Here is a 26155-nt window from a genome sequence, read left to right as displayed (position 1 = left end):
TATAAAGTGCAAGTGCTGGTAATCCAAGTTCAGGAAACAAGGAGCACTGCTTTCATTTTTCCATATGCAGTTCAAGATAGTAACATTAAGTTGACACCACGATAAGTGCGTATCAGCAGGAAAAGATTGCACTTATCTGAAATCATTACTCCTCATCAGAAGACCTCTGTATAAACTGCTCCCTCAAAACTGAAACTGATAAAAATCAGCCCACCACATACAGGCACTCACTCAGCATGAGACCCACAGGGCACAAAACACGCAGGAATTTACTCATTCTCAGGAAATGCCCACTATCAATCCTCAATTTCAAGCCCTAAACAAACAAAAATACTACAAGCCACCACACCATTATCTAGTTGCTTAAACTGTGCCCAACACTGTGGTTATCTGAGCACTTGACTACAGCTGACAAATATGCACTCAGCACCTATCTCATTATTACTGCATTTTTGTGGCAGACAAACGTACAAGCTTTTTCTTGTTCGGCTCCTACCCAGATATCAGCTAAAAAGCCTGCATCTCTCCAAGCCAGCAACTATGTTATTCAAGTCATTCTCAGAAGAGCATGTAGTCAGTGCTGGATGTCTTTCAGATTACGACACATCCCAAGCAATGGAAATAAAATTATGGCTAAACCAGTTTCTACCACATTAACATATTCATCAAATAACTAGTAAACATAATGATCAGAAAAACTTTTATATAAGTGATGTAATCATCTTAAATCTGTTCTGCAGCATGGAAGACACCTCTGTACTCTCCCCTGAGCTATCTCCATTAACAACATCTAGGAAAGAAGGATGAAGCAGCCTCTACGCAAAACTACATCTCATTACCACATCCTTTCTTTCCCCAAGTAGTTTAGCTGGAAGAACTCCCAAGCTTGGTTTACCTGTCAGTATAAGCACTACAGGTCTTCCATGTAACAATCAGCTTTATTTAACTAAACCCTGTATGTCAATTTTAAAAGGTAGTCAGTACTGAAGATGACACTGCAAAAGACCGTCAGTTTTCAGGGGATGAGTAGCTCAGTGCTTCCTAATCATCAGCCCCTCTAGAAAAGTATCTTCTGTTGGTTCTGCAAGAACTAGGATAACCCCCCAAAATCATAAGTTTGCCCTTCCCAAAGTTAAAAAACCAACCAACCCCACCTCACATAAAGGGTATCTACAGATGTATGACAGCCAAAATAATACAAATATCACACAGACCAGCAGTCCACTCAACTGGAGACAACAAACTGAGCATATTACACTGTCAGCCATCACCTAACATTCTGCGATGTATGATATAGACAAAAGAGTGTCTAAGTCATTTGGACATATGCTTAACAAAAAGCAGCAGGATTTTCTTTTGTGCAGGTAAACTCATGCTACTTAGGTTATGAAAAATATTTTAAAAATCTGACTGGTACTTCATAATTGGAGTGACTAAAAGCACTATTCCATATGCTTAACCCAAGGCAAGATTACTCACTGGCTGTTTTGTTTGTAGGAATCCTTTTTCACATCCTGCTGCATAGCCATGATGCCATAGTATCAACTAGCAGAGAACAAGGAGACGAAAGGACCGTGGGACTTCACCTTCATCTTGGTAAGAATCAGCAACAACATAGTTGTCTCTCAGGATAAGACAACTACACAGCCAGGACACCAACAGAGGAAGCAAACCCTCTTTGCCATTCAACCTTTGGGCTCAAAATACACAATACAACATACAGCAGTTCAACTTACTGCATTGTACTGCATGGGGGACAGCCAATTTACTGTCTCAAACACCTGTGAGATGGAATCTGTCTTGGATAGCGGTGCTTTTAATCAGATTCGTATCTGCCTAGATATGAACGCGAAACCTTCTGGTCTTTGTGCTTATGTTCTGCTTTTACTGAAAAGTCAAGAAAAACAAGCAAAGAAAAACCACCCCTTGCTTTCCTGAATGCTTGTCATTAGATCTACTACTGTATTGTACAAACTTCTGCCATCCAAGAGCTGTGATTGCTTAACTCCTGATCAAAGGTGGGTTCAATGGGTTCACTGTGATGAAATCAGCATTCAAGTTAGGAGATGCAAAAGCATGGTCTCAAAACTGACTGCAGACTGGCTGCCAGAAAAGCAAAAAAGATGTCTGTTTTACCAACCCACCTACCCATGACAACAAGGTAGAAAGTAACTGAACTGTAAACCAAAGAAAGCCTATTATGATCTTAGAAAGGCTGGGGAACCACTGGGGGGGGGGAAAAAAAAAAAAAAAAAAAAAAAAAAAAAGCAGTTCTGCTGCAACAGTAATACAACACTGTTTGTTTAGGCGAGGTGGGCAACCAACACACCAACTTTTAACAGATTGCAGGACCCCAGAATTGCCATAGGAACTGACTCGAAACAGGATAGCTTTAAAGCTGACCTTAAGGGAGAGTCTCCTGTATTCTTGAAAGAACAGGAAGAGGATGTGTCATCGAGATTGCTTATTCCTTCACCAGGACTGCTTTAGCACAGACAGTCAGTAGCTTTCTGTTCATGTTGAAAACCAGTTGCTTGAACCCCACCCTTCAGACTGAGCATTCAGGCTTTCAGTATGCTGAGTAGCAAGGCCAAGCCAAAAAATTGAAGTGTCAGATATATAGAGTTCTGCTTCAGAATGAGAATGTGGAAGGAAGTAACCCATGTCCAGGTCACTATCTAGATCAAACTTTTTAAGATCAACATTAACGTGAATTAAAAAAAATAGCATCAAGACAAGTCACCTGCAGAGGAGGGAGATTCAAAATACTAAGGAATTTAGGCAGCTTGAAAATTAAGGTAGCTAAAATAACCTTAGAGATAAGCCAATGTGAGTTTTTTTGGTCTGCGTGCATGTATATCAGAACTCTCTAGTGAAAAGAGCTGCCCATCAAGAGCTAAACACTGCCTGAGCAGCTTTTCCTGCATGCCCAGTGACTGACAGCTATGGAATTTATAACCTCCCTCCTTCCATCAGCCCAGTCAGGGCCTAACAGATTTAAAAAAATAAAAAATAAAAGTGGCAGGGAATGACCGGAGTTGAATATTCCTAGTTTAGGAAACAAGACTAGGAGAGGAACAGGAGGAAAAACAACGTAAAGGTCTGCATTCTACATGTCAACACAGACAACAGAAAAATTCTTTTAATTCCATTGTCCCCTCAGTATGTTGTTTTTTTCAGTTATGAAAGGATAGCTACTCCTACACAACTGTCTTCCCAAAATGCAGGTACCAGAAGTCTTTTTCTTCTTACCTCTGTAGTTTACTATCCTGTCTCAATTTACCACAAATTAGATATGTGGGCTCTTTCTAACCAGGTCTCTTCAGTTCTCACTTTTTATCCTAACCACCTATATCTACACAGGCTTCTGAAAGAGAAATTTAGTTGGTCTTCCATTAGAATTAATATTTTAAAATTGCACATGCAGAAATATCAGCATGCATTATTGTCCCTAACTATTGATATAACAAGTCTAATGCAATGCAATGACTCCATAATAAATTTTATATTATTACACCACGTAAGTCTAACAGTACGTTCTAGAAAACTGCATACTCGATTCCATGGCATAGTTCCATTCCATGGCTACACACAACACTAGAGGTTATAAACAAAATACTAACACGGCTTAAACATTTATGTACACCTGCTATTACAGAACATGCATTATCAAAATTGTGTGTTTGGACTCAGTCTTGAAATCATGATACACCAAATATCTTTAGCAGCCACTTACATCATTGCAAGCAAAGCTTCACTTTCCAATACTATTTTCTTTTTTGGGGGGACAGGGGCAGATTTGGTTTTCAAATGCAAATCCTATCGCTTCCCCTTAAGCAGTGGAAGACATGCTCCTTCATTTCTGGGAGATTTTAATGTCCTATTAAGCAGTCCTATTGCTGATGCACTGTGCTGTTTGCAAGAACAGAAGGAGCCACTAGCTATATATGCAGTACATTTCAGAGATCAGTGGAAAAATGTAGAATTAGGGTGATACTACTACAGGAGTTGGGTTTTTTTTTTTTTTTTAATACTTCAGGTTGTCACTGTAGGAAAAAAATACTGCTATGAAATCACCCAGTATCTCTCCAGAACATTCATTAAGTTTATAAATTTATGATCATTTTTATTATATCTGTTTCAGTATTTTAAATGCATTTTAGGCCATAAGTATAGTTCAGGCAAAGCAACAGCAGATTCAGAATTTCTCCCTCTTTTCTTTCATAAAGATTTCAAACTTCATGATGTGAAAATTCCCCCAGAGCTAAAATAGTCAGGTAAGGGCAGCTCAGAGGTAATTTTTTTTTTAAAGAGTGGTTAAAATCCAGCCAGTTAATATTAAAATATGAGAATGTAACCAAAAATATTGACAGAAGGTAACAGCTACCAATACCTTTTCCCCACTTTGGGCATCCAATTATTGTCTCATACTTTAATAAGCTATACTTTTTGGCTCTTGCTATTTTCCCTGGCTCTGGCAACAGGTTCAGTGAGCCACTAAGACTCCTTGGCCTATAACCATGTTCCAGATCACAGTGTCCAATACAGTCTTTATCTCCCCAAGATAACGGACAGCAAAGACAGGTTTATTTGTTCTATTCTGAAGACACGTTCTTCACAATCTCACAAAAACTTGCTAGTGAGAAGGGGGTCATTCTGGACAGAATGGCAAAATGAGAACAAAACATTACATGCAGGTAACTAACCCTTCGGTATCTCCCAAGGACAGAGAATAAAATTCGCTACTGCTGTTAAGCATTACTGCTGAAGACAAAGCATGAGGACTGATATAGCTACAGTATCTGCACTTCCCATCCACAGCAGCATTCATATAGTTCAGAACTACTTAATGAATTTACCAGATTTTCTGAGGTGTAAGAAACTGCAAAATTACAACGCTAAGATTGCATGGGAAGAGTCTGATAGCGCAGCTGTAAAGTATCTCCAAAGCATGGCAAGCACTTACAACGAGCCTGGGAAGACTCCCTAGCACACAAGGATATCTCACAGCCCCCCCTGAAACAGAAGCGCATACAAAAAACCCACATTACATAACGTCTTCTCACCGTTCTCAAACCACACCACTGCCTTGCCTTGTATCTTCCCAGGAGTACAAAGGTTATGACTACACTTCAGGGCCCTAGACCATCCTAGTCCCTACCTGGAAGACTGTGCAACCATGGAATTTATTTTAAACACCTTATAGCTTTCCTTCTCCCTCCAAGTGTCATAGTAGCTCTAAGCAATTTTTAGCTGTTCTGTTACTGTCAGTGAAGCAACCAACTGTGTCCACTCTTCCACATCCATGGTAGCCTCTATTTGGATGAATAACTCTAGGCTTGAGAGCAAAAGCAAAATACTCCTGAGCCTCTCTCTCTTTTTGTATTATCGCTGCTCTGGAGGTTTTCTTTTTTTTTACCCTCCCCCTCCCCTGCTCCACAAATCCATCTTTTTTCACATTAGCAAATGCCTTTAATGAGTCAGGACGTTCTTTTTGCAATAAGACCGCATAAATCTATGAGTAAAAGCTGTTATTTGGGGTTTTCTTTATAACTCCACAGCATTTGCTTATGTTTCCCCTCCTCTATTCTATATGTAAAAAGTGTTCAGATAATGAAGACACGAAACAGCAAGTTAAGGAAGCTGGCAACACTTCTCCAACAGACTGCTAGAAAAACATGTAAACTTTGAGGATCTCTACAAGTTTGTCACCAAATCCACTTAGATCAATGTCAGTACTTTGATTTGAACACCAAAGCAAACAGGAAGTAAGGGAAGACCTCAGTAATTTAGTATGTACTTTTCACCTGCAAGTAGGCAAACAGCTGAATTCTACATGAAGCCTTTAAACAAATTTTGTAAAGGTCACTCCCATCACACACACACTACAGAGTCTGACAAAGATGCAAAGAATGATTACACCAAAAAGAAATGACTGAAATAGAGCTGTTTTATCCACTGAATGCCACAGTTATCTGCCACAATATGAGGCTGGGTTCTTATTCGCGTATCCGTGCTGATCTCAGATAGCAATGAAATTGGATCTCCTGGGTCTGAAATGTGCTATCTGTGTAATTACTGGAAAGTAAGATGACAACTACATTACACATTACTGAAGAAATAAGTGATACTCCACATCTATGTTTCTAGAGCATACTCAGATATGCAGCAGGTCTATTTTTATTCAATGAATATTTACTATTTGTCAAAATACATTGGAAAAAATATATTTCCAGAAAGAATGGAAGTTTTTGCAGATTAGTCAATTTTGACAAAGTAGTCTTGGGGGAAAAAAGAAAAGGGGGAGAGGGGAAATCTCAAAGTATCCAAATATTTCCTAAATAAAAAACATTTTGTTGGCGCAGTTTCAGAAATGTCAGCATCTCAAAATGAAAGTGATTAACTTATCATTAAAAAAAACTCTTAAATCCCAAGAAGTTGGCCTATATAATATTCAGTGAAACCTTTATCATTTAAAGTCAGAATAAATTTTTCAAAATTGATCCAAAATTAAATTCTGATCTTTTTGGTCACACAGAACTGACAAGCTCAGCTTTAAAAACCTACTCCATTTTTTTGCACTTTTTCCATTAATTTGAAAAATGTATTATTCTCTATTTGATCCTTCATAAGAGAAGATAAAACATTAAAAAGATACAACTAACACCTGTATTTAGGTCAATTAATTCCTTAATGAATTATGTTATCTTAAATTAAACCCCATAGTAGCAACATACTTGATTCTGGACACTTATGAGAGATACAGACAGTACCGCAGAGCCATCAGAATCTTTGGTTGAGAAATCCATTTCCACTGTTCAACATGGCACAAAATTAAGCAGGGGCCTCCTGAGACGTTTGGGTGCAAAATGCAAAAAAATTAACATCAAAGAAAAACATTAAACCATGTAATAACTGGAATGTTTCTTCTATTCTACAGTTCAGAATATTACTCAAATCTCTCAGAATTAAAAGAAAAAAACCCCACAGCATAATATAACATATATACCCTGCAAAGCATTTGCAAAAGTATCAGAATAGAATTAGATGCAGAACAAGATGAATCGGTTGTTTACTTTTAATTGTTGAATTATTCATGGAGACAGCCCCTTAGACCCAAGGACTTTTTTTTGTTAAATACAGCTGATTCACCAAATCTATTCTTTAATTACCAGCACTTCAAACTGACAGTAAAATCTTAGTATCTCTCTTCCCGAAAGTGTACATAGTTGTTATTTACTCAGATTTTGAACTACCCACCCAAATTTTGAATTATTGGGCGTTTGCTAAACATCATTAGTTCTCATAGAAACTTTGCTGATTCAAGAAAAAAAAAATACAAAAACCAGTACATAGCTTATTCAAGAAAAAATTATAAAAAACAGTACATTCAGAAGCAACATAAAAATACAGTGAAAACAAAAGGTCTCCAGTGACATTTGTTTCGCATAAAAGTACTCTGCAGCTTGACACAAAACAGCTCTGATTACTTGTTTGTATTTGTTTTACGTTATATAGAAGGAAGGAATGATAGATAAGACTGTCTCCAGATTAGACAGGTATCTTTTTCATCTGTAACAGCATCACCTCCTCCTCAAATTACTTTTATTAGACACATCCTGGTCTTTTTACATTCCACATGAATAGACGAAATAAACAAAGATAATTTGACTGGTAGCCACCTGATTATTTTACATTTCTCAAAAGGACTGTAGCTTAGCTACAAAAACATTTTCTCATGCTCCAAAGAGTACGCATGATAATCACTATAAATTTTCTCCCAAAGATAAGTGTGTCCTACAGAAGTGAAGCATAACACAACAGCTACAAGTTACCTGATGTTTCTTCAGCTCATTTCATTCTCTGACCCAGCTTTATTTAGATCCATTATTGTGCAAGAACAATCACTGCAAACTGCAGGTACTTAGCCCTGCAACCAGCCTGAGCCAAAGCCACTCAAGCAAACAGAGGAAAAGATTCCAATTGACTTTGAGGCCTTCAATCTTAAAAAGTAAAAGTCAGAGTAAGCAACGTTACAGATGTTTGTTTTCTGACCTTTCTTCCTATACGATACATGACACAAACTTCAAGCCATTAAAACATTCTATGCCTTAGCCCCACAATGTTAACGGTAACCTCAGAACAAGAACATATTTTACTTCATAGAAGTATCAGAAATCATGTTTTATTTACAGTTTAAAGACAGTTCCATTTACCTCCATACAATTAATATAATCTAGAATTTGTTAAAAATGTCACATTTTATTACCATTTACATTCAAATTCAAACAGCAAAGGAAATCAGACTTGGAACTGGAAAAGAATCCAAAAACCTGCTCTGCTCGAGATTATACATAAGGAAAAAAAAGTGCTGATACAAACTAATAGTCAAAAAAATACTCTACTTAAGATAGAAAAACTTTCCTGAAATAGAACAGCCTTCCTCACCACACCAACTTGCAAATGGAATAAGCAACATCTGTGGAACATAAACCCTTCCACACCTCTGAGAGAAGCATTTTCCATAAATAACAAAAACTACAACTGTTGAAGTACTGGACAGAGGATGAATTTAAGATAAAAACAGACACAATTAGAATTCTCTAGTTGCTTTCCATGAACAATAATTAGCACTACTGCTGAGGTACATCCACATAATTGTTCATTTATTTTGCAGGGTCATATGTTCATGACATTATATGGCATAGCAACAAAGTATAGGCCAGTCCTCCAATTTCCCAGTACTGAACAAAGCATCCAACATACCCAGTTGCCACATCGCTTCCAGTACAAAAGCACCTCAGAACAAGATCTACCACCTCTTTGAAACAGTGAGCCTCAAATCCAAATTAGTCAAAACGTTAGAGAATAGCTACATGACACTAACCACTTAGAGTACATTCATACTCCTCTGAGCAGCTGAACTATAAGTTAAGAAAATCTTTCAGAGATGCGTAAGTTTGCTCGGCCTTCCACAAATGCATGTTTGTAGCCTCCTGTCATCATCACAAGCAACACAGGAGTTGGATCTTTTCATGCTAGTTTTATATAACATACTGCCTTTTTATGTTTGTTTTACATAACACACTGTGAGCTCCAATACAGAAGCTGCCATTTATGTCATACTGCACTTGATCCAATGTGTTGGTGTATGTTTGGGCAACAGGGGAGAAGGGAGTGAAGCAAACATTTTAGCAATACCAAAAGCCATTTTTGTGTGTGCTCTCAACTACCTTGTAATTCAACACCTTTTACCACAAAAGTGAGGACACCACCCAACCTTTATTAGCATCTCTGAGAAAATACTTAAAGGACTACCTTTAAGCAAGCTATATGCATTCAGCTGATGGATTATTAAACCACTCCAACTCTCTTGCTGCAGAATAAACACCCTTGACTGCCTAACATTAAATAAAAATTTTAGTCGTTGCACATAGCAGATACTGAAGTTAACACCAGACATTAAATTCAGAAGCCTCTTTCCGTTCCATACAAACTGAACTTTCCAGATGGGTAGTTTTCTTATATATACAAGTTTTTGGCCTTTCTTCTGTGACTTTTTTTTTTGTTTTAGAACATTTTTTTTCCTCTGAAAATCCTTACTTAGGAAGACAGCTGTCTCTGCTCCCACAGCAAGTACTGTTCTGTTGCCAGACCCATTCTAATATCTGGGAGTCAGTCAACTTTGATGAGAAGTATCATGGCTCTAAGTTCCGACAGGAAAAACTACAATACAAATGCTTCATTGGAAGTATCCAACAAAAGGACTTCTTGCAAAGTTATGATGAAATGTTCTGCTACAGTAGATCATTTTAGTTTGTGATTAAGCAGATGGTCTTCTCTTCGAACTCTTCTAATGGTTCCAGTATAATACAATTAACAAATTCTACCTCCACTAAGGTAAGAATGTCTTCAGTTTTGATCTTCTGTATCTCTTCCTATCCACCTTTCCACCTCTTCAGGTCTACCATACCGTATGTATTCGGACACCCTCATTTCATTGACATCATTTCCTCAATGCTTGCTCAGTCTCAGGAGAAGCAGAACTGTCCAGACAAGCAATACGTGTACAAAGGTGTGCATAGCATGTTAGCACTTACCATGAATGAAGTGAACATTTAGTAGCTCATACAAACAACAAGCTCATCTGCACACAAGACACACAATACTCTCTTAACTATAAATACAAATAAAAAATTTTAAAAGTTGATGTAGTCAAAATCTGATTAAGAAAGTCTGTTCAAATATTCTCTCTTCAATATCAGAATAAGCATTACACTAGCAACTAGCTTTAAGGAGCTGTTCACACCTACCCTATCAGAAGCAGTTCAGCTATGCATAGAGGGATGAAGAATCAAATGACAGAAAAAGAAACAAAGCATACGGTCTGGGATTCTTACAACCAGCTGAAAGTGCCCCAGAAGATGAATTATACTGAATGAGACTTAAACTTAATTTTGGAAATGCTCTGTGGAACCAAAGGTTCCGTTCAGAACATCACATGCTTACCACACAGTTCTACATTTGATGGACACCACTGGGATTGCAGAAATGCAACAGAACTTAAAATGTAGCCACAGCCGAACACTTAGCAGTTAGATTATTTTTTTTTCCTCTCCTCCCCGTGCTCTTTGGGGAATTAACTGGATTAAGTCCATTCCATTCTATGATCTGAATCAGGGAAACAGCAGCAAGTTAGGCCTTTTGCTCTCTCACACTGGAAAAGCCAGAAAAGTGAACTGGGCTACCTGCAATTGAACAGAACAGCCAAAATGTCAAGAGGCAGGAAGATAGCGTAACAAGGCAGACCAAAATCTCTGCTTCTTGGCACACGTGCAGAGAAGATGACAGCACTTCAGGTTGCTTGGACCTAGTAGCATACTGGTAGCAAAAGCCCAGAAAAAAGCATCATAAAAACTCATAATCAACAGTCTAAAAATCAACGTCAACTATAAGGCACAGAAAATGTGAATAAAGTCTACTTGATAGTCAGTACTGCTATAGAGTTCCTCCTGAAGAACATGGTCTCATTGCAGAGGACACAGGCAGGGCCTTCTGGCAGACCTAAGAGCACTATTCTTGATTTTGCCTAACTATTCAGAAGTCTTCAATACATAAAAGCAAAAATCAGAAAGCAGCTGATAGGCTGAGATGGGCATGTAGCACCATCTCTGAGCTGAGTAATTCATTCAAACACAACTCTCTCAGATTATCTGCATTGAGAGTTTCTTCAAGCAACTGTTAACTTTCCAAGTAGCCACTAAGATCTAGGAGAAAAAACAATATACACCAAATTATTTCACTACCATATCATTATTCATGAATGCTAAGTTACAAGTATGGAAAGCAACTACAGAACCCCTCAAAAACCAAATATATTCTGTCCCCAGAATGCCACAAGAGTGTTTCCTTATGCTAAGCTCAGGGTTTTTTTTGTAAAGGTGATGAAAAAGATCCCTTGATAATTATTTTTTCCCTTTTTTCAAAAAGGGACAATACGGCTCTGAAAAACGACCAAATTCCTATCAGTACTCCACTGCTGTGAATGATTGATTATTAACCCACCCTGCGGAACTAGGTACTCCAACTCATTGCAGCAACACAGACTGACCAACAAGAGCCCACGTCATAAAGGTCTCCCCACTCAGAGCTGCTTGCAGCACCATGTTCTCATTACCTGTACTGTAACATCGTGTCTGTCTAGCAGTGGCCCACTTCAGTTTAAATTAGTAACTGAAAATAACCAAATCAAGTTGCTTTATTCTTGCAGCACACAAGGAATCTCCTAAACAACATGTTTTATACAACACATTACTCTTTATTCTGTATGCCAAAAACTACAGTTAATTTTTAACACAACAAATTTTGATTCACATTTCTAGACCTGTACGACAGACTCTGTTCATATCAGACTTACTGAGAAAGCAATTTCAACATAAGCTCCTATTTTCAGGTGTTTATTCCTTTATTTCAAAGCTGCTTTTGACAGATTAATCACTTTTTTGGTAGGATTCATATTTGGTGAGTTTTCACAGACTCTGAACCTCCATGAGCCCTCAGTGTTCCTAGTCACATGGAGCAAATTGCACAGCTGAGGCCTTGATGTGAGAACTGTGATCCACATTTGGTGTAACAGGTGTCAACTCCCTACTAATTTTTCAAGTGTTTCATAGAGGTGAGTAACATAACATACAGACATCATATACATACACACAAGTGGATCAAGTTTAACCCTGCCATCAGTCTGAGGTGACACATTACAGATGAAGAACAAGCAACCTGACATCATTTTCCAAAGTTTGTATGAAATTATTTGTATGTGTAACATCACATCGTGGCTTCAGTTCTGTGTAGGGCTAATGTTGGCAAATGACATATTCAATTAAATGTATGTGTATGTACTGAATCTATAACACTTTCTTATTTTGAGGGAGGAAAAAAGTAACAAAGATGGTCTACAGTATTAAATATACAATTATTAAGAAACTACAGTATTACATAAAGGTGTCTTTCTTTCTACGGATAAGTTTGAGAACTGCTGATCATTGAAAGGGCAACACACAGACCACATGGGCTGGACTGTCCCTCTCTTGACACCTTGTGGGCTGTGACACCTAGCAGAGTGATAACCCATTTATGGGATATACAAGACGACTTACTAGCCTTCATTTAAGGAAGCTATTTCCCCAAGTTTTTTCTGTTGTAAGACATTGGAGAAGCTAAGGTGAAATTCAAAAAAAAAAAAAAAAAAAAAAGCCCTTATTATCACAACCATAGACTTGCACCATGTCCAGTCATAAATTACATAGTTTTGTGGTATGTGGTTTTCTTACTTCATATTAGACATCAGGATAACTATGAGAACCATACATTAATATAATATTATAGGTCAGCAAGATGAAAGGTAATGTTACAGTTGCAATTTAAACTTCAGTTAATTTTTCAGGTGTTCAGGCCTGCCTATTAAAACACAATTAAACTGAAAAGCATACCAGTTTCATAATTTGGTAGCAGCACATTATTCCCTTATACTTTTACCAAAACCTAGGTGCCTACAGTCAATGGGTACTTAAAGCTTCCATATTTTTTCCTCCGATTTTAAAACTTGGTCTGCCTCGAAGAATTAACTTCAGAGCATTAAGTTTCTGACAGGTTAAACGCGGCGCTTTATTAGCAAAAACTAAAAGTCGAGGCGTTTAGGAGGGGAAGCTGCCTCAGAGACCAACGCAGCACACCTGCCGAGGCAGGAAAAGCGGAGGTACGTGGTAGTAGCCCAGCGAGGTGCGTAATGCTCCGCTCGGGACCGAGCGAAAACGAGATGCTTCACTAGCATCGGCACTAAACGTGAGCGCCGGCGGCAGACCCGCCGCGCGGGCACGCTCCAGGCCTAACCCGCGGCGGCGGCGGCGGGCGGCCGACAAACTTGGCGTTAACGGCCGCGCCGCCCCCTCCGCGCTGCCGAGAGGCCGGCGGGCGGGTCGGCGGCCCCTGCGCACGCTCCCACCCGCCGCCCACGAGGCGGCCTCACCGGGAAGGCACTAACGAGTCGCCGCCCCGCCGCCCGCAGGCCCTGCGGGGCACGGTCCCCGCCCCCGCTGCCCTCGCCGGACGGATTTCCGAGGAGACTGCGGGACGGCGGCATCCGCCGCCGGGACGTGTCGGAAGCGCGTTTCCGCGCGGGGGGGGGCGGGCACCCACAGGTGATGATCCAACTCGGCGTTGCCAGCCCGCCCACCCCGGCACGGCCGCCGCGGCCTGGCCTGGGCGCCGCGGCAAATGGCAGCGAGCGCGGGAGCCCAGCTCGGCCCCCTCCGCCCCCCACCGGCCCCGGGGACTGCACCAGCGGCGCGGGGCGCTGGCCGCCGCCGCCGCCTGGCCGCCCGCCCGCCCGCCTGCCGCCGCCAGGCCCTCCCTCCACGCCCACCCCGCCGCCGGCCCCGGCCTCCCTCACAGCGCGCCGCCGCCAAGAGCCCGCGCAGCCAGGCTGCGGCGGCCGGTGCGGCCAAAGAGCGACCCATCCTCCCCACCACACCTAGCAACAGCGCTGACAGGACGCAGCAGCGGCGGCAGGAGGAGGAGGAAGCGGAATGGCTGCCGCGGCGGCGGCTCCCTCCCCGGAGCCCTGACAGCCAGAGCCGGGGCGGAAGCAGCAGGCGGCGTGCTGTGCCCGTCCTCCTCCCTTCTCCACCTCCTCCTCCGGGTTTCTGCACTCCCTCCTGCCAATGCAAACTAACTCCCCCTCGCAATGGCCAGGCGGCCGCACGCGTCCCCCACACCCACCCATGCAGCCGCCGCGGGCGCCTCACGCCGCCTCCCCCCGGAGCCCTCCACGTCGCCCGCAGGACCCCTCCTGCCGCCCCTCGCCCGCCCCCGCCAGCCTGCCTCCCCCGGCAGCCGCCGCCGCGCCCGGCTCCCGCTGCACCTTGTGGCCCCGCCGCCACACACGCGGCCCCCACGCCCCCCGCCCGCGCCGCCGCGGGGCGCCGCCACCGCCCTGCCCCTGCCGCAGCGCCGGCGGGGCACTCACCGATGTGGTTGTCCTCGATGTGCTCGATGAGCTCCGCCAGGGTCGGGAAGTGGAGTCCGCAGCCCCCGAACCTGCAGGCGTTGGAGAAGAAGGAGGCGGCGGCGATGCCTGTCATGGTGTTACATCGAGATCCCCCGGCGGTGCCTGCTTTGCCAGGGCCGGCGGCGGCAGGGCGGAGAGGGGCGGGGGAAGGGGGGAACGGGACAGAGCGAGAGATGGGGAGAGAGAGCGCGAGCGAGCGGTGGGGGTGGGGAAGAGGAGGAGGTGGCGGCCGCGGCAGCAGCAGCAGCGTCGGGAGCGGCGGAGGGGAGGGACGGCCTGGGTGGGGGGAGATGAGGCAGCCGCAGCTGGGAGGAGGGACCAGCGCGGCTTCGTAACAGCTGTACTACCCCGGCGGCGGCCGCCGGCAGCGGGAGGAGCAGGGCACCCGGGCCGCGCTCCGCGCCCTCGCCTGGGGGCGGCGGCGGGCGACAGCCGCATCGCCGCGGAGCTGGGCGGCCAGGGGAGGCGGAGAGCGCCGCCGCCAACTTTCCCCGCCGCTCTCCCGCGCGCGGCGGCGGCGGCGGGACGGTTGCGGCGACCGTTACGGAGCGCGAGCGGCCGGGGCACCGCCGGGGGCGGGGCGGGGGGACCGGGTGGCGGCGACCTGCCCCCGGGAGGCTCTCCTGGAGCTCCCCGCCCCCCCCCCCCCCGGCGTTGCCGTTACCTGCCCCGCGCGGGGGTGAGGCTCGCCCTGGCGGCGGTGGGGGTCGGCGCCACGGCCCCCGCCCGCAGCGGGGCGCAGGGCCGGCGGGTGCCGCCCTCACTGCGACAAACGCGCCGAGGCCTGGCGGGCGGGAGGGTCCCGCCGGGGCGAAGCTGGGCCCCGGCTCCCCCCAGAGCCGCTCCTTCCCGCGCCGGGGCGCGACCCTGCTCCCGCCTGGCGCGGGGAGTGGGCGGTAATTACCGCGGCTGCCGAGCGGCAGGTTCGGGGCACGGGCGCGAAGCGGGAGCGACGGCGGAGCCAATTAGCAGCAGGCGCACACCTCCTTCTCGAAACTATTTTGACTTTTTGTCTCCGGAAAGCTATTCAGCAGAGAGGCTGACTGATTAATTGATTTTAATGAAGGTCTCCCTAGGCTCAAATTCACAGACAGCTTTATTTAAAATTAAAAGGGGGGGGGGGAGTGAGAGCTTGCTTGGCAGGAAGGTTTTTCTTTTTTCCCACTCCTGTTTTATAGTCTTCTCTCCCCCCGCTCCCCTAAAATTATATAGTCCTACAACGTTTCCAGTGAATTTGAGCAAACATGCGACTGAAAGAAATACCTCAGAATCTGTATAAGCCTTTCTTAATTGTATGGACATAAATGATTCCACTGATGGATAACAATCCCTAAGTGTACTCATGTCTATAAAGTTAAGCATGTGCCTAAGAATAAGCAGAACCCCTTTCTGATTTATTAACTATTGCTAGTGGGGATATTGCTCCCTACAGGAGTTAAAGAATAGCAAAGCTTAAAAATGAAGTAAAATAATTAATGAATAGAAAGATGGGTACTTGCTCCTTTCCTTAGAGCATGAGAAGTCCTGGCATTAGTTCCTAGTGTGCTGTACATCAGAGAAGCTATCTTTTGTGGTGCCAAAAAAAGTTTCATTTTGCAGGTTATTTCACTTTAATGTTTTTTCAGGGTCTTGCCTCTCTTCCCATAATGTATTTTTCTTAATATCCACTCTACTTAGTTCATGTGGAAGAAAACAAAGCAAGCACAAAGCATTCATGTTTTCCAAAAAAACAGCATGTGAAAAAGCCTTCTTTTACTTAAACACATAGCACTGGAGTTTTTAAACAGTCTTTTGCATAGCCATGGCATGTTGGTCCACAAAACTAAAACAATACTGTAGTATTTACAGATTAAAAAATAACAATCTAGGGACACCATAGGCTGCAGTACATTTTCAGGGTTGACAGCAGTTGACCTGTAGTCTAGAAGGCTGGGGAACTTCTGCTGTGAGGCATTCCATGAAAATGTGTAGTTCTTTTTAATAGTATGAAGGGGTTTGATATCTGACATCTGTCATTTGATCCACCTGTTTCAAGCACAACTGCTCAGGTAGCTATTCTTCTAATTTCTCCACTGTCATTATGATGTTATTGAAGAAATTTACTCGCTAAGACTTGACTCAGCAAAGGTGGAGTTGATCTGGGTTGAGACCATAATCCTGGAAACCTTTGCTACACCAGTTGCTGTCATGAATGATGTCACAAAATTAAGTATGCCTTTACAATCAAGACATAAACCAACAAACAGAGAGTAGGGAAGAGGAGTAAAATGGGAAGATAAGCAAATTCCTAGTAAGTTGCAGTTCTGGAAACTATTTTGGTTCGTCAAACACCTAGGCCTTTTCAACCTCCAGTGTTCTTAGTAATCATAAATCCCCAGCACCCTTAGCAATATCAGGACTGTAGATTTTACATTCTTCTTTGCATATAGTTAGGCACTGTCTCAGGGTCGATCACCTTCACAACTCAGATAAAAATGTTCAAGGGCAGGAAATCAAGATTACACAGAATATATAACAGTATATTAAGTATAAGAATTTCACATGGCTGATCCACCCAACTCAACAGGTGCATGATTAAGTCTTCATTACAAAACAAAATTGTAATGGTCATTAGGTTAGTATCAACGGCTTCTGATAGCTATTAATAAGTTATGCTTATCACCTGCAAAGAAGTCAAAGTAGTTTTGTAGCTGATCAAGTAATAAACAGTCATAGTTACTCACCTGCTAGTAATAGCCAGTATCAAGATTGCTTTCTGATGTGAGAATTTGTTCGGTTAGCTTCAGGTCTCTTCATTCATTATTGGCTAAATTCTCTGGATCTTTGAGACCTTTTGAACTAGTGAGAGCACTTAACTCTATCAGCAGTTGAGAGGAGCTGGGAATTCAAGAGCTATTCAGTATCCTGTAGGATAAGGATTCAGGTGAATATCTTTTTATGTAATTACTCTTCCTACTTCATACAGTCTGATTGTGGAGATACTCAATTTTAATGGTTTCATCAGAAGTAAAGATAGATTATCAGTTGAACCACTTCATGTTCTTCTGTGATTTAAGCCCTTAGAGCCTTCTGCCTGTTTTTTTTTCTCCATAGATGCAGGTGGGTTTTGTTCTCCACATAATTAAGGGCCCTCTACTCCTGCTTTCAGTGTCGGGATGAGGGTCCAGGTTCTTCATTGGGTTTGTTCATGCCTGTCTGTCATGTCTTGCACTTAACTCCTCCCATCCCTGATTTGCTGCTGTTACCATGTTACCCTTTGTGTGTTACAGAGTAGAAATACACTAAGTTCTGATGGTAAGTAGCTTTTGTAGAAAGAATCACTTTTCTTTCTTGCTTTTTATACAGGTATCCTTTCCTCAAATAGCTGGGAAATTTTGAGTCACTTTTACCAAACCTTGTGTCAGTTGTTTGCCCAATCCACCAACATATTTTTAAGTTCTCTACTTTATTATGAATAATCATTTTCTTACTCAAGCCTCACTAGAGTAGAGAACTAAGATATCCATATGACTGGCAGAATAAGAGAAAGTGCTCAGAATTTGCCTGTTTCATTTTGTTCTGTGGGAGATATAAATACAAACTGGACCCAAGTGATTTGTCAAGGCAGCATAAATGGCTAACTAGATCCATTTCAGGCTAAGAAGAGCTATCTTAAAGGCTACTTTAAAATGATAGAGCTGAGGAAGAAGAAAGTTCAAATGGCTGGTAGGCCCTGTTTTATTTATTTTTGAAAAAATTATTTTGCAGGCCCTTAAGACCCGTAGTTATACAGTCACTTCTGCTTAGGCCAACTGTTATACACAGCTAAGAGCAGGGCTCTCTGGGAAGATGGATGTGCTGTTTGAAACTTCATACAAGACTGAGTACTGCTTATGTGAGTAGATTCTTAGATCATCTGATTTTCTGCTGATAAATACATGTATTAGGTCTGTATCTTTTCTTCACTAGGTTCACATCTTTGTGCCTCATTTTAAGTCCATTTTGATAAAGTAGGAAACATGTTTAGAATAATTTAGATTAATTTCTTCCTTAAACTGGTGATTTATAGTCTTGGTTTGGTCAGATTGCTTATGTCTTTAGATGGTCTGGGTCTTGGACCATTTTTAATGACTTTTGACTGCTAGTCTCACTAATAAAGTGGTGGGGGGTTTTTTTGTGTGTGTGTTTTTTTTTTTTTTTTTTTTTTTACACTGATAACTTAGTTGTACTGTGGTGGTTTACTGCTGTAATATAAATGCTGGGCCTTGTCAGAGGACAGGTTGTTACCATCCCCTCCTACTGTTCTGGATTCCTGAAGGCTGATTATTCTGTTGCTCTCTGGGAGGCTAGAGGTCTGAATCAGAAACACTTAGAAGTTACTGCCCTTGGTTCACTGAGGGTGACAAATCTACCCTGTCAAATAGTAGGGAAAACTTAATATTTGGTTCAGACTTTTATTTAAAATATAGCTAAAGTACTTGATTTCAGCTGCATTTACAGCAGTGGAGCACTGCTGAGAGGATTGGTATGACTCTTGCACAAGGATGATGTGAAACACTTTTAAGTTACAGGCTTACTACAATTCTGATTGTTATGCTATTGAAGTTATACCTGAACATATTTACTTATGCTTTTTTAAAAGAAAAAATAAAACAAGCGTAACTGGAAATTCCAAAGGAATTGTTGGCAGCACCTCCCCATAAAAAATTTACTAATTAATTTTTCAATAACAATTTTTATCACCTTGTTTTTCTCTGCCACTGCATACTGACCATATTAGATGCCTGCTACTTGCCAGGAAGAATTCATAACACAAACATATCACTGCTGCAGAATCATTATACAAGTAAAACATTTATGCAGTTTGTGTCACAAGAATCCTATTTTTAATTAATACTGCTGAATTAGTTTTTTTCTTGGCAGTGCACTATGTGGCTTCAGGGTGCAATGAAAAAACAAATGTTAAGCTGGGAAAGTACTGTATGCCCTACTAGTTCCAGATGCCCCAAAACAATGGAAGAAGTCCTGCTTAGTTGAACTTTTGGGGAGACTTGCACAGTTTGAGAAGGACAAAGCTTCACATAAACAGAAGATCAAAGCTGCCTGTGTATTTCTAGTAACCTGTAACATAGAAAAAAGGTGTTTTCCTGTCTCATTTTGGCTACTTAACACTATGTTATAACATAAACCACTGTTACAGTGTTAGCTTGTCTCAGAATTACAAAATGCAAGCAGTTTCCATGGTCTCTTATAAAAATCTGCAATCATATAGGTATTGAGTAACCTACTCTTTTCTTACTATAGGTTATAGCTGAATATTTAAGTAAAATGTTGGGTTTGTTGTTGTTATTATTCTACCAGACTATCTGGGATAATAAATATATATATTTTTTTAAATCGTTGGTTAAAAAAATAACACTTTTCGTAAGTTTGCCTCAATGAGAGGTAAACTTGGTCTTTATAATTAAGGTTAGTAGTATAGAGTGAAACTTCCATTTTAATAGCTTTTACAGCATCACAAAAATGCAGAAGTCCATCATTCTGAAATTTCTGCCTTTTCTACTCTCACATCCAATAAATTGAGGACCCAACTCATAACTGGATTTCATGGCATCTACTGACATAGTAATGCATAAAATCAATCAAAAAAGACAAATTCATTCCAAAATATATTGAGATAATAAAATATCCTTTTCACAAAAATAATCCTAAATTAGAACAAGCTCTTACTATTTTTTTTTGTTTAGAGTGGAAGTGTCAGCATAACAGACAATGTCAAACTCTTATCCTCTGGCACTGAAGACTATTTATGATGCTATAGTTACAGGATGATTTAAAGAAATCCTAAGGCTACCCTAACTTACATCAATGATCTGGAGTGCAAAGACACAGGACATAAAAGTGGCTTAATGCCATCTCACATTTTCCATTCTATTCCAATATTTTTCTGCCCAAAATCAAAACTGAACTAAAAAAATCCAGGCCCTTTATTTCTAGGTCCCCTAGTCACAGAGAACTGTGTATTTTAGAGCCTGCAAATTCAGTACAGACTCTCTTCTGTTTAGCCTGAGAATTTCCCATTTAAAAAATTCTTCATGGAGCCAAGAATATCAGCCATACAGAAAATTCTGCACTGAGCCATAGATTCCAGCAAAAATCCACTTGCTAAATAGTTCGTAGAGTCAGAGAAGCCCCCGTGTTTAGGTGGGAGTGCAGACTTTCACAGTGGGAATTCCCTCTTTTCTTCACATTCTTAAATTAGGTTAGGGTGAAGAAGGCTTTGACAAAAAGTCAACATAAAGCACTGGGGATGGTGTGCAGTCCCTAAGAACAGGAAGTCACAGGTGTTTTTCTTACCAGGATGCTATGGCAGTCATTGACTGCAGAGACTGGCATGACTGGAAGGGAAGTCCACAGGCTAGTGTTCAAAATAAAATCCGTTCTCAAATGAAAGAAAAGGCCTGGTTTAGTAAACCTCTCAGATGGTCTTCCGTGGCAAAGACACTGTCAGAAGCTCAGCTGCAGAACATTGCAAATCACTTGCAATCACCACCAACAGTGGTTTGTCAAATAAACATGCATTTCTTGTGACAGCTTAAATTAGGGATACAAATAACATGCCTGTTATCATCACATGGATCCTGATGACTGAATATCACAACCACAGTACTGAACAACAGGACAGAAGGGCATCAACTATTGAAAATGTATGTAATTCTGCAGCAGCAGCCTAGGATCTATGAACATATTCTCCCCTCCACTGAGCAGATTGATGATACAAGAAACTAAAGGCTACTTTCTTAAAAAATAATTTATTTTTGTTGTGCTACACATGGTTTGCTTAGAATCACCTGTCCAAATCCACAAATGCATTGCATTGCTGGAAATAGATTTTGGACAAGGCTAAATGAAGCAAAATCTCTGGTATACTAAAATGGTGGTATGCAAAAAATCCTGAATGAAGAAACTCTCAGGTCAATAAAACAATACTAGGAAAATGTAAAAAGGAAGGAATGGGGGAGAACTGTGAACAGATGAGAGGAACCATGGGAAAGGACAGATGATCTAACACTTCCATGAAGACAATATTTTCTGTCTGCTATCCTTGGCAAGGGATGCAACTGTGTATCATAGAAAACATGAATCCCCCTTCAATGTAAGTGCTGAGAAGACCCAAAGATCCTCTCGTTTGCTTCAGCAGAAGGAATTGTTGTGAAAGGCTTCTCAGTTCTTCTGTTACCTTTCAGCAAGTATTATATCATCAATCTTACAGAAAAAAAGTTAGAGTTATGTTTCCATAAGATTTATCCTTTTCCTCATCTGCATAGTAATACATAGCGTTTGGAAGCTGTAAGATACTTAATTCCTCCAAAATCCCACTCACTTTGTGTATTTTCTGACTTGTGTACATTCACTGACTTCAGTGTGATTTTTAGGTCTGCAGAACTTGACATGTAAACAGCTGTGGAAGCTCCTGCTCTACGTAAACAAAAAATACCCATCATGGTCTCAGAAAGTCATGGGTCTGCTGTATTAACAAACAGAAATGTCTATGTGTAAGGCAGTATTTGGAAACAAACATGGACATTATTCACTCTTCAGAACTTCTCCTGATTTAGTTATCTTACATGGCTTCTACATTAGATGCCAGAAGCTCTTAATGAGTGAAGTCTTGAAATAAAAGAAGATAGATTTGTGGCGATATCTTAATAAGATATTATAAAACACTGGCAGAATACTGAAATGTCTTACCTCTTAGTTTCAGTATTTATATGTACATCCTGCAAATTCAGCATTTTTCAAACTAAAAAAATTATTGACTGTCCAATAACAACTTGATATTTTTCAAACTACAGTACACTAAAGAAAGGCAAGGGGCAGAGAGATGCTCATTGTTAGAGAAGGAAAAAATTGGCATATTGTATTCTAAGCCCTAGTTATTTTCGGTTTCTTTCTTACACATATCTTTATGGAAATATATCTTTGTAGGTGTCTGTGTGTATCTACAGATAACAGTCCCAATGTCTTCAGTTACCTTTCCAACTTCTGTGTGTTTATATTGTAACTAAATCATCGCCAGCTCCACAAAATAATCAAAGCAAGAAGTGAAACAAGAATCCTTATCCCTCTTTTTCTCCTGCATAGGGGTTGAGCACAATAGATACTTTTTTCAAGACCCTGCTCACTTTTTTTGGCTCTTGTTTTGTGCTCAGATTACTTGTGCTTAATTCATTCTCTTTACCAATCTATCCTCCTGCATATAATTTGAAAACCCAAAGTTGTACTGGAAAAAAGACTTGGGGAGTTTAATAAACAAAAGCTTTCTCAGCTTTTCTCTGAAAGAGGTACATGAATGCATACATGTGATGATCTTTTGTTCTACCTCTATTTTTAATGCTTCCCTTTCTATAGTTTGGGTATACAGATGTGTGAATCTCTCTAAGAGTACAATTAGAGGCTTCTTACATGTTTAACAGTTGTGATGATAGTAAAATAATATATTCAAAGGCTTTGGCATGTTTCACACTTTATTTTCAACTGCTTTGTGTGGCACATTGCCAGCAAAGCTATAGATTGAGAATCTGCATGTTCACATTGTTTTGCTTTGGAAGTGCACAAAAATATTGCCCTATAAATTTTAAACCTGAAATGATTCTTTAATGCTACAAATATGGAAAAAGGACAATATAATTAAAAACTCTTAATGTGTAACAACATTGTCTTTCTATTTCCACACTAGATTAGTAGTCAGATATTGCTTTGTTTGGCCTTTTTTTGGTAATTGCTGGGTCCTTTGAGCATTATCACCATATTTTTAAATATTGAAAAAAGAATAATTAAATCTGTAAACTTAGAATATATAGAGATTAGAAGGACTCTTTGAGCTGAAGTGAACTATCATAGAATGCATAAAGCTGACTAATCTTTCATTTGAGTTAGGATTTCAGATTAAAAAAAGGTGACTTCAGACTGCTGATGTGAAACTATGGCTGTACCTAACCACCACGCTGAAGGCTTCCAGTGCTGACTTAGGCCCTGATCATAGACAGCAGATGGATACCTTTTCCCCTTCCTTTAACTACCACCAGCTGAAGTTGGGGGGATCCCACACCTACATGGGTTTATACGCAGTTCACAGCTGCTTTGCAACACTAATGTTTTCTGAGTATTGTTCTCCTTTCTGATCTGCAGTGTCAAAATCACAAGATTGGCAATGGGGAATCTGTGACTCATTTTGTTTTGGTCTTGTTCTTATTTTTTTGTTTCTGCTGTCTGGGAAAACAGGAGCTAAATATTTTTTCCTCTGGGATTTTGGTTTGTTTGATAAACATATGAAAAGGACTATTATTACTCACGCAATATCCTCACTTCTACAGTGGCTGTCTTGTGCTGCTTTAATATTACAGAACAGCTAGGATGATGGCTCAGCTTGCCTCCTGTGACTATCATTTCCTTGGTGAAGTAGCTAGGGTCAAATGGAAGAAAACAGCCTTTATTATACTCACGATTACGTAGGATCCAGTTAGGATCATTTGACCTTGTAGTGAGTATTAAAGACCTGTCTGAAGGACCTTAATGAGTCTCACATATCTCTGAAAACTACCCTTATTATTGTTATAAGCATGTTTCCAGTGCCTCTCTTCATTTTACAAAGTAGACTTTTGTTTGAGCAGGCAATTTTCAGGTGAGAGGTCTGTTTCATAGAAAGTTCTAGGCTAAATCTCTATCTGGAATCATCAGGCTGGACTTTTCATGCTTAAGAAATGAGCAAGTTGTTGCTCCCACCATGGCATCTGCATAATCATAATCAGCAGATTTGATTTAACTGGACAGGTTAAGTAAATTCAGACCAGCATTGCTTATCCAAATTGTTTGAATATGTTTCACTGGAGAAAACTCTTATTTTGTGAATGATATTGTTCAATTCTATCAGAATTCTTCATTTTCAGGGGAGGAATAGAAGTGCTAAAAAGGCCACATTTTCTTTATCAGCATCTTTTGCTGGAATAATGGAAGTTCGGGGAGAATGTCTAGTAAATACCCTCTTAAGCTTGAGACTTCTGCTTTCTGCTTCTGGAAATGTGTGGGAAGTGTTGTCCCTTACTGATAGTAGCTGTCAGTGCTTCCTGAAGGGTCATAAACTCCCTACTTCAGTTAAAGAAGCACATGACTTCCTTACTGGTTAGTGATAATCTTGCTAATTATTACCTGATACTCTTATTATTATGAGATAGTATCTGATATTTTTCCAATCCAGTTTTTGAGTTTGTGTGGAGAAAATTATCATAAGGTCTTGTGGCCCCAGTGCTGCTTGACCCACATCACTTTGTCTGTTGAGCTGTGAATAGACTAGGGATATTCCGGTAGATGATCTCCTCCTGGAAATGGATTAATATCTCTGCTGATAGTAACCTCTCGCTGCCTCGGATAACAAAATGATTTTGTCTTCTTTGCTACCAAAAATGGATGAAGTATCCTTTGGTGATATTCTTGCCTTTCTGAGCATTCCCAGAGGCCACAAATTATCTTCTCACTGAGTTTCATACAGTACCTAATCGTTTCTCCTTGTTTAATGCATATATATGGCCATCAAGAATACACATTCAGTATCTTTTGTGCTTCATTTCCACACTCAGTGACCCAGCTGACTCTGTTAGTAGCCAAAGGTGTTTGGGATGGATAAGAGCAAGCAGTTGAGACTCAATCTAGAGAAGAGCAAGGTGATTTCAGGTACAAGTAGGAAAAGGAAGAAACAATTATGATTTCTGACCTGGTGATTTCGGGAGTGTTTGGTCTACTGTATTTTTACCATGTTAGACCCTTCATTCTTTCCTCTCTTGTTAGTAGAGATAGAAGCTACATATTTAATGATGACAAGACTGTGCCTACTTCTTTTGGGTAATCAGTCTCATTCTATCTTAAGACAGAGTCCATTGGACAGAAGACCCCATACAAGGAAGGTTGTGAGGGTGTTGCAAATCAATAGAGTAATGCAGTTCTGTAATCTGCCATTCACGCTGGTCATCTCCCTGTTAGACCACTACCTGGATTCCATCATGAAATCTTATCTCAGATAGAGATTGAAGCCACCGCACAAAAATTCAGAGGTTTGCTTATTAATCAATGTCTATTTCCCAACCATATTAAACATTTTCCTCATGGTCTGCACTGTCTGCCTTCTGATTTCTGGACTCACTTTAAGATGTTGGCTGTGATATGTAAGACCGTAAATGACCAGGTTTCTACTTAGCTAAGACATTTACTCTGACTCCATGATATACTAATACAACCGTGGCCAGCAGAAGTGCCCTAGTTGAAACCCATCAACTTACAGAGGTGGTTTTTGATTTTTTTTCTGTTTGCAGCTCCCTTAAAACTTTTTAAAAGAGGTATGGACAAAGGCCTTGCTTTTTCTTACTTATTTTCTTTGGACTCATTAAAAGTAGCATGAGGATTCCCTGGAGTCTCTGAATTTAAAGTAGGTTGTTAGTGACTGGTTTAAGGAAAGAGATGTGACAAAACATTCTTCTGTAGGGCCCTGGAACACTGCAGCTTGCTTCTTTCCTTGGTTTGTAATAGACAAAGTTTATTTCAAGATGTGCTACA

General features: G+C 41.0%; 1 protein-coding gene across 1 annotated transcript in view; it reads right to left on the bottom strand.

The window, feature by feature from the left end:
• The window catches only part of JAZF1 (JAZF zinc finger 1), a 204413-nt gene extending 189554 nt beyond the window's left edge, over positions 1–14859 (bottom strand). The window contains exon 1 of the mRNA XM_026103821.2: positions 14528–14859. Within this exon, the coding sequence (XP_025959606.1) occupies positions 14528–14642 (115 nt within the window). The 5' untranslated portion in view covers positions 14643–14859. The remainder of the gene's footprint in view (positions 1–14527) is intronic.
• Between the last annotated feature and the right edge of the window lie 11296 nt (positions 14860–26155).

Source organism: Dromaius novaehollandiae, chromosome 2 (assembly GCF_036370855.1).
Source record: "Dromaius novaehollandiae isolate bDroNov1 chromosome 2, bDroNov1.hap1, whole genome shotgun sequence".
Taxonomy (NCBI): Eukaryota; Metazoa; Chordata; class Aves; order Casuariiformes; family Dromaiidae; genus Dromaius; species Dromaius novaehollandiae.
This window is presented reverse-complemented; position numbering and strand designations above follow the sequence as displayed.